We start from the raw sequence: 17,361 nt of genomic DNA on the forward strand, positions 1-17,361 counted from the left end.
AACAATACATGGTACATACATACAACGTAATATTACTCAGCCATAAAAAGGTATGAAGTTCTGATATAGGCTGCAAAGTGGATGAACCTCAAAAACATTATACTAAATGGAAGAGCCTCACACAAGAGATTCCATGTATGATTCCATTTATATGATATGTTCAGAATAGGTAAATCCATATGGACAAAAAGCAGACTAGGGCTTCCCTGGTGGCGCAGTGGTTGAGAGTCCGCCTGCCGATGCAGGGGACACGGGTTCGCGCCCCAGTCCGGGAAGATCCCACATGCCGCGGAGCAGCTGGGCCCGTGAGCCATGGCCGCTGAGCCTGCGCGTCCGGAGCCTGTGCTCCGCAACGGGAGAGGCCACAACAGTGAGAGGCCCGCGTACCACAAAAAAAAAAAAAAAAAAAAAAAAAAAAAAGCAGACTAGTGGTTGCCAGGGGCTGAGAGGGAGGGAAGAATGGGGAGTAACTGCTAATGGGGTACCGGTAGGCTGATAGAAATGTTTCCAAACTAGTAACAGTGGTGTTTGCACAACACTGCAATTGTACTAAACATCGCTGAGTTGTTCACCTAAAATTGGTTAACGTTATGTCATGTGAATTTCAGTTGAAGGAAGGAAGGAAGGGAAGGAAGGAAGGAAGCTCGAGGCCTCGCTTCTCCCAGCTGCCCCCCTGCGGACCGCGCTTCCGTCCGCCGCGGCCCAAGTCAGTACCCCAGCACGCAAATTTAGAGGGCGACGGGGGCTGATGAAATGACAACAGGGGTGTGGTAAAGGAGGCTACCAGACAAAGACGGAGAGGCGGGCGGCACCCTCGGCTCCTGACGCTGCCACCCCTGCCCAGTCAAGCTGCTCCGTCCAGACTATCGCCTGAGGTGATCGCCGGACCCGGGGCGGGGCCAACGGCGGGGGGAGGGTCGCCTGCGCGCCGGACCGGACGCGAAGGCACCGGAACCCTTCAGCCTAGGGCACCTGTTTCCGGAAGGAGCTCTTATCCCGACGTCAAAGTCCGCCACGTTGGGAAGCCGGCTTCCGGAGTCTCTTTTTGTCACCGGGTCTCAGCTGCGCAGAGGTGGTGGTGACTATGAGGCAGAAGCACTACCTTGAGGCTGCGGCACGGAAACTGCAAGATAGCTGCCCGGGCCAGGCCCGCTATCTCCTGTAAGAGAGGGAGGGAGGGGGAGCGGGAGGCTAGCCGCTAGGGGGTGTTTCCTTGTCCCTTATGAGTCTCTTTCTCTTTTGCAGCTGGGCCTACAGTTCGTCACACGGTAGGGAGGACGCCCGTTGGTTGTGGGTCAGGCTGTCGTCGCCCCGCTCGCCTTCATTCCCCACAACTCTCAGGATGATCCAAAAGAATCGGATCGACCCACTGCCATAATAAACCCCCTCTAGAGGCTTCTCAGTTTCGTAAAAAATCCAAATTCCTTAACGTGCCTTATCTTGCCTGCCCTATTAGCGGCATTTGACGCATTGATTAGTCTACTCGGAATAGTTTCCTCACTTGGCTTCCGGACCATCACAAAGTTCACCTCCTAGCTCTTTAGCCAGTACTTCTGTTTTGCTGGTTTCTTCTAATTTCCCCAACTTACAAATGTTGGAGTGTCCCAGGACTCATCCCTTGGACGTCTTTTCTAGCTACACTCAATTCCTTGGTGACAGTTTTTCAACCACTCTCATGGCCTTTAAATTCTGCGTACTGAGGACTTGCAAATTTATATCCCCAGTCCAGACCACTCCCGCGAATCCTAGACTCATCCAGATACGTTGACAACTTTTTTTGAATATTATGTTAAGCGAAAATTCAAGCTTTATCCCCCAACACGACAACCCGCCTCCTGCAGTTATTCCCATTTCAGTAAATGGTAACCCCATCCTTAGGAATTAGCCCAAAAACCTAGGAGCCACTCTTGACTCACTAACAGCCTTCCTCCCCAAGCCAGTACGCCAGCAAATCCCACTGGCTTTAAAATATATCCAATATCTAGCTACTTACCTCCACATCGAACTTACCATCCTGGTCCAAGCCATCAGTTTCTCTCCTGGATTATTGGCAATAGCTCCCATGCATTTCTACAGTCCAGTCTCAATCCAGCAGCCAACGTGAGCCTAATAGAAACCTAAGCTAGATCATGTCACTTCTCTGCTACCAACTCTGAAATAACTGCCCATCTCAGAGTAAAAGTGAAAATCTTTTAAAGGGACTCCATGGCCCTGTGTCACAGGTCTGCATTACCTCTCTGACCTGCTCTCCCTTTTGTTCACTGAACTCCAACCACTGCCAGGCCCCCGTGCTGTTTCACGGCCTTTTCTTCTACCTGGAAATCTTACCTCACGTATCTCCTTGGATTCCTCCTTCACTTCCTTCTGGTCTCTTGCAAATGTCACCCCACAAAGCCTTCCCTGGCTGCCCTATTGAAGATTATAGCAGCTCCATCGCTACGCCCCATTCCCCTTTTCCTGTATTTCTTTTTTCTCCCCAGCACTTAACATTTGGCATTGTTGTATTCATTGTCTCTCTGCATGAATTGCCCTTTGTTCACGGTGGTATTTCCCACACCCAGAACAGTGCTTGGCACTTAACTGTCACTCAGTAAACATGAATGAATTTTACATTTGGCAGAGCTAAGTTACAAACATGGTCTTTGGCTTTTTGTAGTGCTGTCTATCCCTAGCACTTAACACAGGGCTCACCAATAAATATTTATTGAATAGCAGATAGTGTGCCCACCTTCCTTTCCAGCAGCATCACCTTCACACCTCACCTTTCCCTAAATAACCATGCTTGCTTTTTCACTGTACTTGTACCTGAAAGCCCATTACCAGTAATAGATGCCATTTCCAAATACAGATAAGAGTTTACAGTCACCTGTGATGACTTTTTTCAAGCCTGTTGGAAGTGTTTCTGGCTAGTCTATGCAGAGTTTAATAATTTTCAGGGCATTTTAATCATATTCTGCTGCAGTTTTTACCAGTCTTATCTTTATTTGTTTAGGGATCCCCAAGAGCGTGAGTTCTATAAAGATAGCAACTCCTTTACTTCCATATCTATGTCTCCACAGCCTAGCATGGTAGATGGTCAGTGAATGCTTTCTTGATTGCATAAAGATCCTGGGACAAGTCTGTTGTCCTGTTACCTTGTACTGCAGACAAAGCCCAGCTCACAACCACAAAATTGTGCTAAGTGTTTAAGAAAGAAAAGTCACAATATAATTTGTTATTTTGTGATAAATGTGTTTGTAAAATTGATGAGACATACAGCCTTTTTTACTTGGTAGCAAGTAATGAACAGTGTAGCAAAGGGTGGGAACTTACCTATCTGTTGCTGAAAGGAGTGAATGGATAGAATTATAGTGTTTTGTAAAATAAATTATTGCTGATTTATGTTTTTGTAAATTCTCATATTTTGAGTGTGCTCAAGGAAAATGTATATTTGCTTGTATTAAATAATATACTCTTGCATTTATAATGTTGATAGTTTGCAGTAACAAAATATTCTGTTTGCTGACTCGTGAGTTTCATTTGTATAATTTTAGATGATAAAAGCACTTTTGAAGGAACATGTCCATACTGTTTCCAGTTGCTGGTTCAGGATAAGTCTCGAGTACGTCTCAAACCCAAATCCAAACTGACACCCAAAATACAGAAACTTCTTAATCGAGAAGCAAGAAGTTATACACTCAGTTTTAAAGAAGCAAAAATTTTGAAAAAGTACAAAGCCTCCAAAAGTGTATTGGTAAGATTTCAATTCCAGTATGTATAAATAAACCAGAATTTTCTTTTCTTTCACTTAAGATGAGGTTAAGAATTAGCCTGAATATAACTCAGAGGTTTGTAGTAGTATATTTAGATTGTCAAAATATACATAGAATTTCTTTCTAGTGATTACTGTTTCATCAAGAGTACAGCTTATTTTTGTTTTTCACAATTACCTAAAACCAAACATCGTGAACTCTCAATTGCCCAGATCTTATTGCTGAGCACAGTTATTTTCACAAAGTTGAGAATTTCTTGAGCTCACCAGTGTGACTTCACCTGAACTGCAGTTACCACTAAATTATTTTTTCAGCTAATGGTTCTTTTCTTCGAACAGCAGTATGTATTAGGTATACATAAGACTCTTGCCTTATGTATTAGGTACCAGTGTTACTTCTTCAGTCACCTCTGCTCCATGTCACAGTATGTATTTAAGTTTATGCCCAACAAAGGTAAGTGCATCTTATGTTCATTCATCATTTATTGAGGATCTATCTTATGCCAGACAATGCTGTGTATTGGGGATGTTAAGTGCAATAAAACAACCAAAAGCAAATTACTCTGGTTTACTGTATAGAGATCAGTATCAGATACACTTCATCTGCATGTTTTGTGTTAACATTTATCAACTATTCGAGTGCTTGCTTACTACCAGGCACTGTGCTGGGCATTCTGGACATTATGACAGATTATGTTTGGCCCAAGACTACAGTTGGTAATAACTTAGACTAGAACTGCCATATTTAGGAGTTTACCATAATTGGACAGGTAAATGAATTTTGCTTTCTCATAAAATTGATTGTTTATAGAAAGCATAAAGCAACTTAAATAGACCTCTGTAAATGCATTTTTACCTGCTCATGAACATCAGAGTATTTCTCAGCTAAACTAGTTTCTGTTAATTTTGTTGAGGCCTGGGCTGAACCCTGTGCCTTGTGAGTCAGATATGTAGAAGAAAGGCATTTAGCTATTATAATAAACTGAACCATGTGTTGAAAAATGAATCCTGAAAAGAAAGTCAACCTCTATCGCTAATGAAGTGAAGAAGTATGAGAATGTGAGGATTCATTTGATTGGTTTTATAAATTGCTTTAGACCTGTATTTACAGAATAAAGGTTTGAAGGAGTCAATTAAATTTTCAGTGATATTTTGCCATGTTTTATTGGGAAAAGGCTTGGAGTTTGTCTGCAAAAAAAAATGCTAAATGTCTACTATTGTTATAAAGAACAACTTTCCAGATGTTAAAGAGTATCATTCCCAGTCTCCTCCATTCCCCCCCCGAACACGATTTTACATTGAGAAAGTAAAGACTTTATCATCTTTAAAAAGGTGTTTTAAATTATATACAGGTGTTTAGCCATTAACTTTTTATTGAAGATTTTCTTTTAAATTTGTGTCTTGTCTGATTCCTGCTGCTAGTTTACAAGCTTGCTGAGGGCAGCCTTTGTTACTCACCCTGTAGTACCTGGTTTAGTACCTTATGTATATGAATTTAATGAGCATGCAGTTTATTGGATTAAATTATAAGAGAAATCAGACCCACTATTTCTTCTTTTTATGGCAGTTGATTACTTGTAAAACATGCAACAGAACAGTTAAACATCATGGTGAAAGTAGAAGCTTTCTATCAACATTGAAGAGCAATCCTACCACTCCTGCAAGTAAACTCAGCCTAAAGACCCCAGAGAGAAAGACTCTAAGTTCTGCAAAGATAAATCATGATATGTCTGGTTCCAAAGCCAAGAGCCCATCATTGATTTTCAGGTATCAATCCATTAAGCTATTTAAATTGCCAGTGTTAACCCACGAGTTCTAATTTCTCTGTTAATACACCCCCTGAAATTGCCATGCAGTTGAGGAAGTCATCACTGCACTGACTTCCAGGTGTGTTCCTCTACTTCCAGTCTCTCCCTGGGCCTGTTCCCAGCTGCCTATTAAATATATCCACTTCCCACCCCTACATGTCCCCACAGGTAACTACTCAAACCCGCCCATCCTCCTAAGTTCCTTATTCTATAAATGAACATGCCCTTCTAGACATTCTGACCTGAAATGGTGAGTATAGTTGACAATCCTACTCCCTCAGGCTTGGTCCAGTTAGTCGCCAGTTTCTATCCATCCTGCTTCCAAGGTGTCTGCAGCTATTCTTTCCTTTTTCTCCCTGCTGCTGCTATATGTTCAGGTCATTATTCACTCTTTGCCAGGACTACTACAATAATTCCCTGAGTCTTCCTGCTCCTAGTTTCAAGCCCTTCTAGTCTGATATTTTTTATTTTTATTTTTTATAAATTTATTTATTTGTTTACTTATCTTTCACTGCGTTGGGTCTTCATTGCTGCATGCAGGCTTTCTCTAGTTGTGGCGAGCAGGGGCTCCTCTTCGTTGTGATGCGCGGTCTTCTCCTTGCAGTGGCTTCTCTTGTGGAGCATGGGCTCTAGGTTTACGGGGTTGCTTCTCTTGTTGCAGAGCACGGGCGCTGGGCGTGAGGGCTTCAGTAGTTGTGGCACATGGGCTCAGTAGTTGTGGCTCATGGGCTGTAGAGTGCAGGCTCAGTAGTTGTGGCACGTGGGCTCTATAACACAGGCTCAGTAGTTGTGGCGCACGGGCTTAGTTGCTCCACGGCATGTGGGATCTTCCTGGACGAGGGCACAAACCTGTGACACCTGCATTGGCAGGCGGATTCTTAACCACCGTGCCACCAGGAAGTCCAAGTCTTATATTTTTTAAAAGCACAGTTCTGATTAGAAGCTTTAGCACCTCACTCTGTAGCATATGGAACAAATACTCCAGCATGGATTTCCAGCCCCCACTACCCGGCACCAATCTGTCTGCCTCTCTTGCTTGCCTTAATTCATCTTATGTGTCAGCAAAACTGAACCACTCACAGTTTACTTTCCTGCTCTAAACCTTTGTTCTAGATGTTTCCTGTATCAGAAATTCCTGTGGAAATCTAACTGAATAGGGATTTGTGAAATGATACTAAGTTAACTGTGTGACTGGGCACATGTTTTATTTTTAGTAATCCTCAATACACTCTTCACTATGCTAATCAATAAATTTAACTCCATAGAAACTGTGAAAGGAATTTTTAAACATTTTGTTACAAAAGAGTCTGGTAGTTTCTTGAAAATCAATAACAAAATTCAGCAAGGACTGGATTACTTGTTTTTACTGAATTGAGGTGTTTTTGGTTTTGTTTTTGTTTTTTTTGCGGTACGCGGGTCTCTCACTGTTGTGGCCTCTCCCATTGCGGAGCACAGGCTCCGGATGCCCAGGCTCAGCGGCCACGGCTCACGGGCCCAGCTGCTCCGCGGCATGTGGGATCTTCCCGGACCGGGGCAGGAACCCGTGTCGCCTGCATCGGCAGGCGGACTCTCAACCACTGCGCCACCAGGGAAGCCCCTGAATTGAGGTTTTTTATATTGGGTTTGACATTTAAATTTTCAAGTCCAGTTTTCTCTATATTCCTAGTTACTTTGATGTTTGGTACAATAGGAATTCATCATGGAAGTTTCTACTTTATTGGACATTTGCAGATAAAAGAACATTTGGCATATTTAAAATAATTCAGTTGCATTTAGACCAGACTCCTTCTTAGATATATGCAGGAAAGAGAAAGCTATTTCATATTTATCATGGATGGGGAGTCAGAAGAGGGATGAGACTGACAAACCCCAAATATTGTTTGGGGGGATGAACACAATTAGAAGGAAGGAAATAGAACGAGGCATAAATACACACGTACCAGATGGGGAATCATCTATTCAGTGGGTATTTTTAGAGGGCATTCTCTGTGCTTGGCACTGTTAAAAAGCACTGGAATATACAGCTAGTCGTACAAAGTGCCCCATGGAGCTTATATTGTAGGGGCGAAAATACAATGGAATGGTACCTATATGTGTAGGTTGATATTCTTCACTTTTGAGCAAGAAGTGGTCTTGAGCTTTGAAGAAAAAGTATGTTTTTAAAGTCCTTGCTTAGAACTGTCATGAATCTTGGTGTCAGACTTACAAGGAACTCAGACCTGATGACACTTTGCCTTTAGCTTTCTCTTTCAGGTGGTGATAGAAGCTTCCAGAACCACCCATTATACCTCCTAAATGTTGCCTGTAGCCTGTTTAGTGAGCAGATTTTTTTTTTTTGCGGTACACGGGCCTCTCACTGTTGTGGCCTCTCCTCCCATTGCGGAGCACAGGCTCTGGACGCACAGTCTCAGCAGCCATGGCTCACGGGCCTAGCTGCTCCGCGGCACGTGGGATCTTCCCAGACCGGGGCATGAACCTGTGTCCCCTGCATCGGCAGGCAGACTCTCAACCACCGCGTCACCAGGGAAGCCCGTGAGGAGGTTTTTTAATAAAATGGGAATGACTTTTCTGGGTACAGCCACTGCTCATATATGGCCATAATTATGGAAGAGTAGAAAACGATTCTAGTAGCAGGTATCTAGGCTAAGAAGGAAGAACTGTTGTTTGTCAGTATACCTAAGTGTGGCTTTATGTTTCTTTTCAGAACAGCTACATCTGGACACTCAACACCCATTTGCTCCTCAAGGAATGTGAGCAAAACAAAGAAACACTTCTCTCAACTAAAAATGTTGCTTAGTCAGAGTGAATCTGAAAAGAATCCAAAGGTGGACTTCAGAAATTTCTTATCTTCTTTGTAAAGGACGGACTATGAAAATAAGAAATGTTTAATGTAATTTCTGAAACTAAAGTTAGTCAGAAAAACCTTTTTTTTTTTTTTTTTTTTGCTGTACGCGGGCCTCTCACTGTTGTGGCCTCTCCCGTTGCGGAGCACAGGCTCCGGACGCTCAGGCCCAGTGGCCGTGGCTCATGGGCCCAGCCGCTCCACTGCATGTGGGATCTTCCCGGACCGGGGCACGAACCCGTGTCCCCTGCATCAGCAGGCGGACTCTCAACCACTGTGCCACCAGGGAAGCCCAGAAAACCTGCTTTTTAAAGAACTTATTTATTCTTAAAATACATGGAAACTAGGGTTCAAGAGCAAACTTTTCTTGGCATTCTTCAGTGTTTATGGGGAAAATACCTCATTAGAATGAAAAACTGAAACCTGCCTACCTCACCAGGTGATTGTGAGGATCAAAAATATATGAAAGATCCTTGTAAGTAGTAAAGATATATATGGAAGTGAGTGGTTATATTATTATTTTCTCCTCCCTTAAGTTTTCATTATGTCATTTTCTTTCATAAGGAAATTGAGACCTTTATGAGAGGTGTGCTTACTCCTTTCTAGGTGTCTGTAACCTTACTGATAATTGAGAAAAACTATAAAGTATAATATTTCACCATAAGTGGCATTTTATTTGCTCTGGTGAAGACTTATTTTTAGGTTAAAATTTACATCAGAACATAACATGGGAAGGCAGAGTCAAGATGGCGGAGTAGGAGGACGCAGAGTCCGCGTCTCCTCACAACTAGGGCACCTACCAGATGCTGGTGGGGGACCTCGACACCCAAGGGTATGGGAGGAACCCCCAAAAGACAAGGCAGAACATGGGAGGTGGAGCGAGGGGGGAGGAGAAGTGGAGGTGGAATGAGACTGGCACCCCTGAGGGGTGGTGGTAGGGGAGGGGTTCCCACGCCTCGAGAGGCCCACTCACTGCGAGGGGATCAACAGGGATGTGGAGAGACCCTCGGGGGTTCAGAGGATTGGAGAGGAGCACAGCTAGCATTTCCCCTGCCCACTTGGGCCCCAGGGAGCCTGATGGGGTCACGGGCCTGGTCCTCCACCCTCAGGGGCCCCCTCTGGCTGTGTGGGGGCATTGGAGGATGGGAGAGGAAGAGTAGAGGTGAATGGGGAGGGACCCTTGGGGGTATGAGGATTGGGGGGGAACGTAGCTAGCATTTCCCACACCCACTTGGGCCCTGGCGAGCCTGCTGAGGTCCTGGCCCTGATACTCTGCACTCCAAGGCTGGTGGCACTCCAGGGCCCCATCCACGCCCTGCCTAAGCCAAGTCCTTTTCTGGCTTTTTTTTTTTTTTTTTTTTTGCTATTGTGGCTCTGTTTTACCTTCCAGTTGTTTCATTTATACTTTTATTGTTTCTAATATATCTGTTAGTTTTCTAATTTTATTTTATTTCTTATTCTTTGTTATTGTTCTGCACCACGTTGGGTTGTTTTTTTTTTTTTTTTTTTTGCCACGTGGCTTGTGGGATCTTGGTTCACGGGCCAGGGGTCAGGCCTGAGCTCCTGTGGTGGGAGCACTGAGTCCAAACCACTGGACTAACAGACCACCTCAGACCCCAGGGAATATTCCTCGGAGTCAAGTCTCCCAGAGTTCCTCATCTGTGCACCAAGACCCAGCTCTACCCAACTGCCTGCAAACTCCAGTGCTGGAAGCCTCAGGCCAAACAACCAGTAAGACAGGAGCACAGTCCCACCCATCAAAAAAAATGAGATGACAAAAAAATATACTACAGATGAAGGAGCAAGGTTAAAAACCTACAAGACCAAATAAATGAAGAGGAAATAGGCAAACTACCTGAAAAAGAATTTAGAGTAATGATAGGAAAGATGATCCAAAATCTCAGAAATAGAATGGAGGCACAGACTGAGAAAATACAAGAAATGTTTAACAAAGACCTAGAAGAACTAAAGAACAAACAAACAGAGATGGACAACACAATAACTGAAATGAAAAACACACTAGAAGGAATCAACAGGATTATAACAGGCAGAAGAACAAATAAGTGAGCTGGAAGATAGAATGGTGGAAATAACTGCCAGGGAGCAGAGTAAAGAAAAAAGAATGAAAAGAATGGAAAACAGTCTCAGACCTCTGGGACAACACTAAACTCACCAACATTCAAATAACAGGGGTCCCAGAAGAAGAAGAGAAATAGAAAGTGAGAAAATATTCAAAGAGATTATAGTTGAAAACTTCCCTAAATTGGGAAAGGAAATAGCCACCCAAGTCCAGGAAGCTCAGAGTGTCTCATACAGGATAAACCATAGGAGAAACACACCAAGACACATATTAATCAAACTAACAAAAATTAAATTCAAAGAAAAAAATATTAAAAGCAGCAAGGGAAAAGCAAAAAATAACATATAAGGGAATCCCCATAAGGTTATCAGCTGATTTTTCAGCAGAAACTCTGCAAGCCAAGAGGGAGGGGCAGGACATATTTAAAGTGATGAAAGGGAAATACCTACAACCAAGATTAGTCTTCCCAGCAAGGATCTCATTCAAATTTGATAGAGAAATCAAAAGCTTTACAAATAGACAAAAGCTAAGAGAATTCAGCACCACCAAACCAGCTTTACAACAAATGCTAAAGGAACTTCTCTAGGCAGGAAACACAAGAGAAGAAAAAGACCGACAAAAACAAACCCAAGACAATTAAGAAAATGGTAATAGGAACATACATATCAATAATTACCTCAAATGTAAATGGCTTAAATGCTCCAACCAAAAGACTCAGACTGGCTGAATGTATACAAAAATAAGACCCATATATATGCTGTGTACAAGAGACCCACTTCAGGCCTAGGGACACATACAGACTGAAAGTGAGGGGATGGCAAAAGATATTCTATGCAAACGGGAATCACAAGAAAGCTGGAAGGCTTCCCTGGTGGCGCAGTGGTTGAGAGTTCGCCTGCCGATGCAGGGGACACGGGTTCATGCCCCGGTCCGGGAAGATCCCACATGCCGCGGAGCAGCTGGGCCCGTGAGCCATGGCCGCTGAGCCTGCGCATCCGGAGCCTGTGCTCCGCAACGGGAGAGGCCACAACAGTGAGAGGCCTGTGTACCGCAAAAAAAAAAAAAAAAAAACTGGAGTAGCAATACTCATATCAGATAAAATAGACTTTAAAATAAAGCCTGTTACAAGAGATAAGAAAGGACACTACCTAATGATCAAGGGATCAATCCAAAAGAAGATATAACAATTATAACTATTTATGCACCCAAAATAGGAGCACCTCAATACATAAGGAAAGTGCTAACAGCTATAAAAGGGGAAATCGACAGTAACACAAAAATAGTGGGGGAACTTAACATCCCACTTACACCAATAGACAGTTCATCCAGACAGAAAATTAATAAGGAAACACAAGCTTGAAATGACACAATAGACCAGATAGATTTAATTGATATTTATAAGACATTCTACCCAAAAGTGGCAGAACACACTTTCTCCTCAAGTGTACACAGCACATTCTCCAGGATAGATCACATCTTGGGTCACAAATCAATCCTCGGAAAATTTAAGAAAATTGAAATCATATCAAGTATCTTTTCTGACCACAACGCTATGAGATTAGAAATCAATTACAGGAAAAAAACTAAAAAAACCCCACAAACACATGGAGGCTAGACAGTGTGCTGCTAAATAATCAAGAGATCACTGAAGAAATCAAAGAGGAAATTAAAAAATACCTAGAAAAAAATGACAGTGAAAACATGACAACACAAAACGCAAAAGGGAGGGGATATGGGAACATATGTATATGTATAACTGATTAAATTTGTTATAAAGCAAAAAAAAAAAAAGAAACAAAATTTGTAGTAGGACATATCATTATGGAAATGTTTAAATTTGAATAACGCTCTTAGAAGGCATTTTGTAGCATCCTACATGCTGGATTCCATAACTCAGTTTAATCTTCAGACACCCACTTGTGCCAGGGCCAGGAGAACAGAAAATTCTATTTATCAAAAACTGAATTTCCTATTTAAAAGGAAGCACCATCTTTGATACCATTTATTAAAAGCTATTAAAGTCCCACAAAAAAAAAAAACCTATGGCATGCAGCAAAGGCAGTTCTAAGAGGGAAGTTTATAGCAATTCAATCTCACCTCAAGAAACAAGAAAAATCTCAAACAATCTAATCTTACACCTAAAGCACCTAGAAAAAGAACAAAAACAAAAAACCCTGAAGTCAGTAGAAGGAAAGAAATCATAAAGATCAGAGCAGAAATAAATGAAATAGAGACAGAGAAAAAAATAGCAAAGATCAATAAAACTAAAAGCTGGTTCTTTGAGAAGATAAACAAAGTTGGTAAACCTTAGGCCAGACTCATCAAGAAAAAATGGGAGAAGATGCAAATCAATAAAATTAGAAACGAGAAAGGAAAAATTACAACTGACACTGCAGAAATAGAAAGGATCATAAGAGACTACTACAAGCAACTACATGCCAATAAAATGGACAACCTGGAAGAAACTGACAAATTCTTAGAAAGGTACAAATTTCCAAGACTGAATCAGGAAGAATTAGAAAATATAAATGGACAAATCACAAGTAATGAAATTGAAACTGTGATTAAAAATCTTCCAACAAACAAAAGTCCAGGACCACATGGCTTTACAGGAGAATTCTATCAAACATTCAGAGAAGAGCTAACACCTATCCTTCTGAAACTCTTCCCAAAAAATTGCAGAGGGAGGAACACTCCCACTTTCATTTTACGAGGCCACCATCACCCTGATACCAAAACCATAGAAAGATATCACAGAAAAAGAAAATTACAGACCAATAACACTGATGAACATAGACGCAAAATAATCAACAAAATACTAGCAAACAGAATCCAACAACACATTAAAAGGATCATACATCATGATCAAGTGGGATTTATCCCAGGGATGCAAGGATTCTTCAATACATGCAAATCAATTTATATGATACAGCATATTAACAAATTGAAGAATAAAACCCATATGATCATCTCAATAGATGCAGAAAAAGCTTTTAACAAAATTCAACACCCATTTATGATAAAAACTCTCCAGATAGTTGGCACAGAGGAAACCTACCTCAACATAATAAAGGCCATATATGACAAACCCACAGCAAACATCATTCTCAGTGGTGAAAAATGAAAGCATTTCCTCTAAGATCAGGAATAAGATCAGGGTGTCTACCCTCCACTATTACTCAACATAGTTTTGGAAGTCCTAGCCATGGCAATCAGAGAAGGAAAAGAAATAAAAGGAATCCAAATTGGAAAAGAAGTAAAACTCACTGTTTGCAGATGACATGATATTTCTAAATACATAGAAAATCCTAAAGATGCCACCAGAAAACTACTAGAGCTAATCAATGAATTTGGTAAAGTTGCAGGATACAAAATTAATGCACAGAAATCTCTTGCATTCCTATACACTAACAATGAGAGATCAGAAAGAGAAATTAAGGAAACAATCCCATTTACCATTGCAACAAAAAGAATAAAATACCTAGAAATAAACCTACCTAAGGAGGCAAAAGACCCGTACTCAGAAAACTATATACTGTATAGCACAGGGAACTCTACTCAGTGCTCTGTGGTGACCTAAATGAGAAGGAAAACCAAAAAAGAGGGATATATTATATGTTTAGCTGATTCTCTTTGCTGTACATTATAAACTAACACAATATTGTAAAGCAGCTAGGCTCCAATTTAAAAAAAAGAAAACTATAAAATACCAATGAAAGAAGTCAAAGATGACACAAACAGATGGAAAAATATACCATGTTCTTGGACTGGAGGAATCAATATTGTGAAAATGACTATACTACCCAAAGCAATCTACAGATTCAGTGCAATCCCTATCAAATTACCCATGGCACTCTTCACAGAATTAGAACAAAAAGTTTAATAATTTGTATGGAGACACAAAAGACCCCAAATAGCCAAAGCAATCTTGAGAAAGAAAAAGGAACTCGAGAAATCAGGCTCCCCAACTTCAAACTATTACACAAAGCTACAGTAATCAAGACAGTATGTACTAGCAAAAAACAGAAATACAGATCAATGGTACAGGATAGAAAGTCCAGAGATAAACCCACATACCTATGGTCACCAAATCTATGACAAAGGAGGCAAGAACATACAATGGAGAAAAGACAGCCTCTTCGGTAAGTGGTGCTGGGAAAACTGGACAGCTACATGTGAAAGAATGAAATTAGAACACTCCCTAACACCATACACAGAAATAAACTCAAAATGGATTAAAGACCTAAATGTAAGATCAGACACTATAAAACTCTTAGAGGAAAACATAGGAAAAACACTCTTTGACATAAACCAGGGCAAGATCTTTTTTGACCCACCTCCTAGAGTAATGAAAATAAAAACAAAAATAAACAAATGGGACTTAAAAGCTTTTGCACAGCAAAGGAAACCATAAACAAGACGAAAAGACAACCCTCAGAATGGGAGAAAATATTTGCAAAGAAAGCAAGGGACAAAGGATTAATCTCCAAAATATACAAACAGCTCATGGAGCTCAATATCAAAAAAACAAAAAAACCCAATCAAAAAATGGGCAAAAGACCTAAATAGACACTTCTCTAAAGAAGACATACAGAGGGCCAAGAGGGACATGAAAAGATGCTCAACATCACTAATTATTAGAGAAATGAAATCAAAACTACAACAAGGTATCACCTCACACTGGTCAGAATGGCCATCATCAAAATGTCTATAAGCAATAAATGCTGGAGAGGGTGTGGAGAAAGGAACCCTCTTGCACTCTTGGTGGCAATATAAATTGATACAGCCACTGTGGAGAACAGTATGGAGGTTCCTTGAAAAACTAAAAATAGAACTACCATATGACCCAGCAATCCCACTCCTGGGCATATACCCTGAGAAAACCGTAATTCAAAAGGACATGTGCCTCAGTGTTCATTGCAACACTATTTACAATAGCCAGGATATGGAAACAACCTAAATGTCCAATGACAGATGAATGGAAAAAGAAGAGGTGGTACATATATACAATGGAATATTACTTGGCCATAAAAAGGAACGAAATTGGGTCATTTGTAGAGACGTGGATGGACCTAGAGACTGTCATATGAGTAAAGTAAGTCAGAAAGAGAAAAACAAATATCGTATATTAACACATATATATGGAATCTAGAAAAATGGTACAGATGAACCTATTTCCAGGGCAGGAATAGAGACGCAGATGTAGAGAAGAAACATGTGGATGCAGTCAGGGAAGGAGAGGGTGGGACCAACTTGGAGATTAGGATTGACATATATACACTACCATGTGTAAAATAGCTAGCTAGTGGGAACCTGCTATAAAGCACAGGAAGCTCAGCTCTGTGCTCTGTGATGACCTAGATGGGTGGGATGGGGGGTGGGGTGGGAGGGAGGTCCAAGAGGGAGGTATGTATACATATAGCTGATTCACTTCATTGTACAGCAGAAACTAACACAACATTGTAAAGCAATTATACTCCAATTAAAAAAAAAACATAGTAACAGTTTATCTTAAGTCTTTCCTGGAACATAGATAAACATTTTTTAAATGATAGGCTAGGACTGTATTCAACCTTTTAAAAGCTCTTTAAATAAACAATTTAGATACTTTATAATACGTTTCCAAGCCTCTTTGCTGCTTAAAAGTTTAAAACTTAAATTTTCTTAAGAACATACAATGAAGGTTAGTTTCTTCAATAAATTGTGCTAGGAAAACTGGACAACCACATGCAAAAAAATGAAACTACCATTATCACACCATACATAAAAATGAACTCAAGGGCTTCCCTGGTGGTGCAGTGGTTGAGAGTCCACCTGCTGATGCAGGGGACACGGGTTTGTGCCCCGGTCCGGGTAGATCCCACATGCTGCGGAGCGGCTAGGCCCGTGAGCCATGGCCGCTGAGCCTGCGCGTCCGGAACCTGTGCTCCGCAATGGGAAGGCCACAACAGTGAGAGGCCCGCGTACTGCAAAAAAAAAAAAAAAAAAAAAAAAAAAGAACTCAAAATGGATTAAAGACTTGAATGTTAAGACCTGAAACCACAAAACTCCTAGAAGAAACCATAGGCAATATGCTCTTTGACATCAGTCTTAGCATTATCTTTCTAGATATGTCTCCTCAGGCAAAGGAAACAAAAGCAAAAATAAATGGGATTACATCAAACTAAGAAGCTTCTACACAGCAAGGGAAACCATCAATAAAATGAAAAAACCTGAATGGGAGAAGATATTTGCAAATGATATATCTGATAAGGGATTAATATATAAAGGACTCATATAACTCAAATACAACGGCAAAAATAACCTGTTAAAAAATGGGCAGAGAGGGCTTCCCTGGTGGCGCAGTGGTTGAGAGTCCGCCTGCCGATGCAGGGGACACGGGTTCGTGCCCCGGTCTGGGAAGATCCCACATGCCGCAGAGCGGCTAGGCCCGTGAGCCATGGCTGCTGGGCCTGCGCATCCGGAGCCTGTGCTCTGCAAGGGGAGAGGCCACAACAGTGAGAGGCCCGCCTACCGCAAAAAAAAAAAAAAAAAAAAATGGGCAGAGAAGCTGAATAGACATTTTTCCAAAGAAGACGTACAGATGGCCAACAGACACATGAAAAGATGTTCAACATCACTAATTATTAGGGAAATGCAAATCAAAACCACAATGAGATATCACTTCACACCTGTCAGAACTGTGAGTATCAAAAAAAGGCAACAAAGTGTTGGCAAGGCTGTGGAGAAAAGGAAAGACTTGTACACTGTTTGTTAGTAGGAATGTAAATTGGTGTAGACACTGTGGAAGACAGTATAGAGATTTCTCCAAAAATTAAGAATAGAATTACCACAAGATCTCCCTATCCCACTTCTTGGTATTTATCCAAAGAATACAAAA

The 17,361-nt window shown here is 41.4% G+C and overlaps 1 protein-coding gene across 2 annotated transcripts; it reads left to right on the top strand.

Annotated features, from left to right (window-relative positions):
- Positions 1–1,006: 1,006 nt before the first annotated feature.
- RMP24 (ribonuclease MRP subunit p24) lies at positions 1,007–8,905 on the top strand. 2 transcript variants are annotated; one of them, XM_081253446.1, is made up of 5 exons: positions 1,007–1,161; positions 1,246–1,268; positions 3,534–3,733; positions 5,319–5,518; positions 8,264–8,905. In XM_081253446.1, exons 1-5 carry the CDS (start codon positions 1,085–1,087, stop codon positions 8,415–8,417), a joined length of 654 nt encoding a protein of 217 aa, XP_081109572.1. In that variant the 5' UTR covers positions 1,007–1,084; the 3' UTR covers positions 8,418–8,905. The 2 variants fall into 2 exon arrangements, with proteins under 2 accessions (XP_081109572.1, XP_081109571.1); XM_081253445.1 differs by having other exon boundaries at positions 1,013–1,161; positions 8,269–8,905.
- The last annotated feature ends 8,456 nt before the right edge of the window (positions 8,906–17,361 follow it).

This window comes from Mesoplodon bidens (genome assembly GCF_964165515.1).
Source record: "Mesoplodon bidens genome assembly, chromosome: 13".
In the NCBI taxonomy this organism is placed as follows: domain Eukaryota; kingdom Metazoa; phylum Chordata; class Mammalia; order Artiodactyla; family Ziphiidae; genus Mesoplodon; species Mesoplodon bidens.

Excerpts from the sequence above, each read along its gene's own strand:
- RMP24 (XM_081253446.1), top strand. The coding sequence starts at position 1,085 with ATGAGGCAGAAGCACTACCTTGAGGCTGCGGCACGGAAACTGCAAGAT. Across the intron at positions 1,162-1,245 it reads GGCCAGGCCCGCTATCTCCT|CTGGGCCTACAGTTCGTCAC; the intron begins GTAAGAGAGGGA and ends TCTCTTTTGCAG. Across the intron at positions 3,734-5,318 it reads AAGCCTCCAAAAGTGTATTG|TTGATTACTTGTAAAACATG; the intron begins GTAAGATTTCAA and ends TTTTTATGGCAG.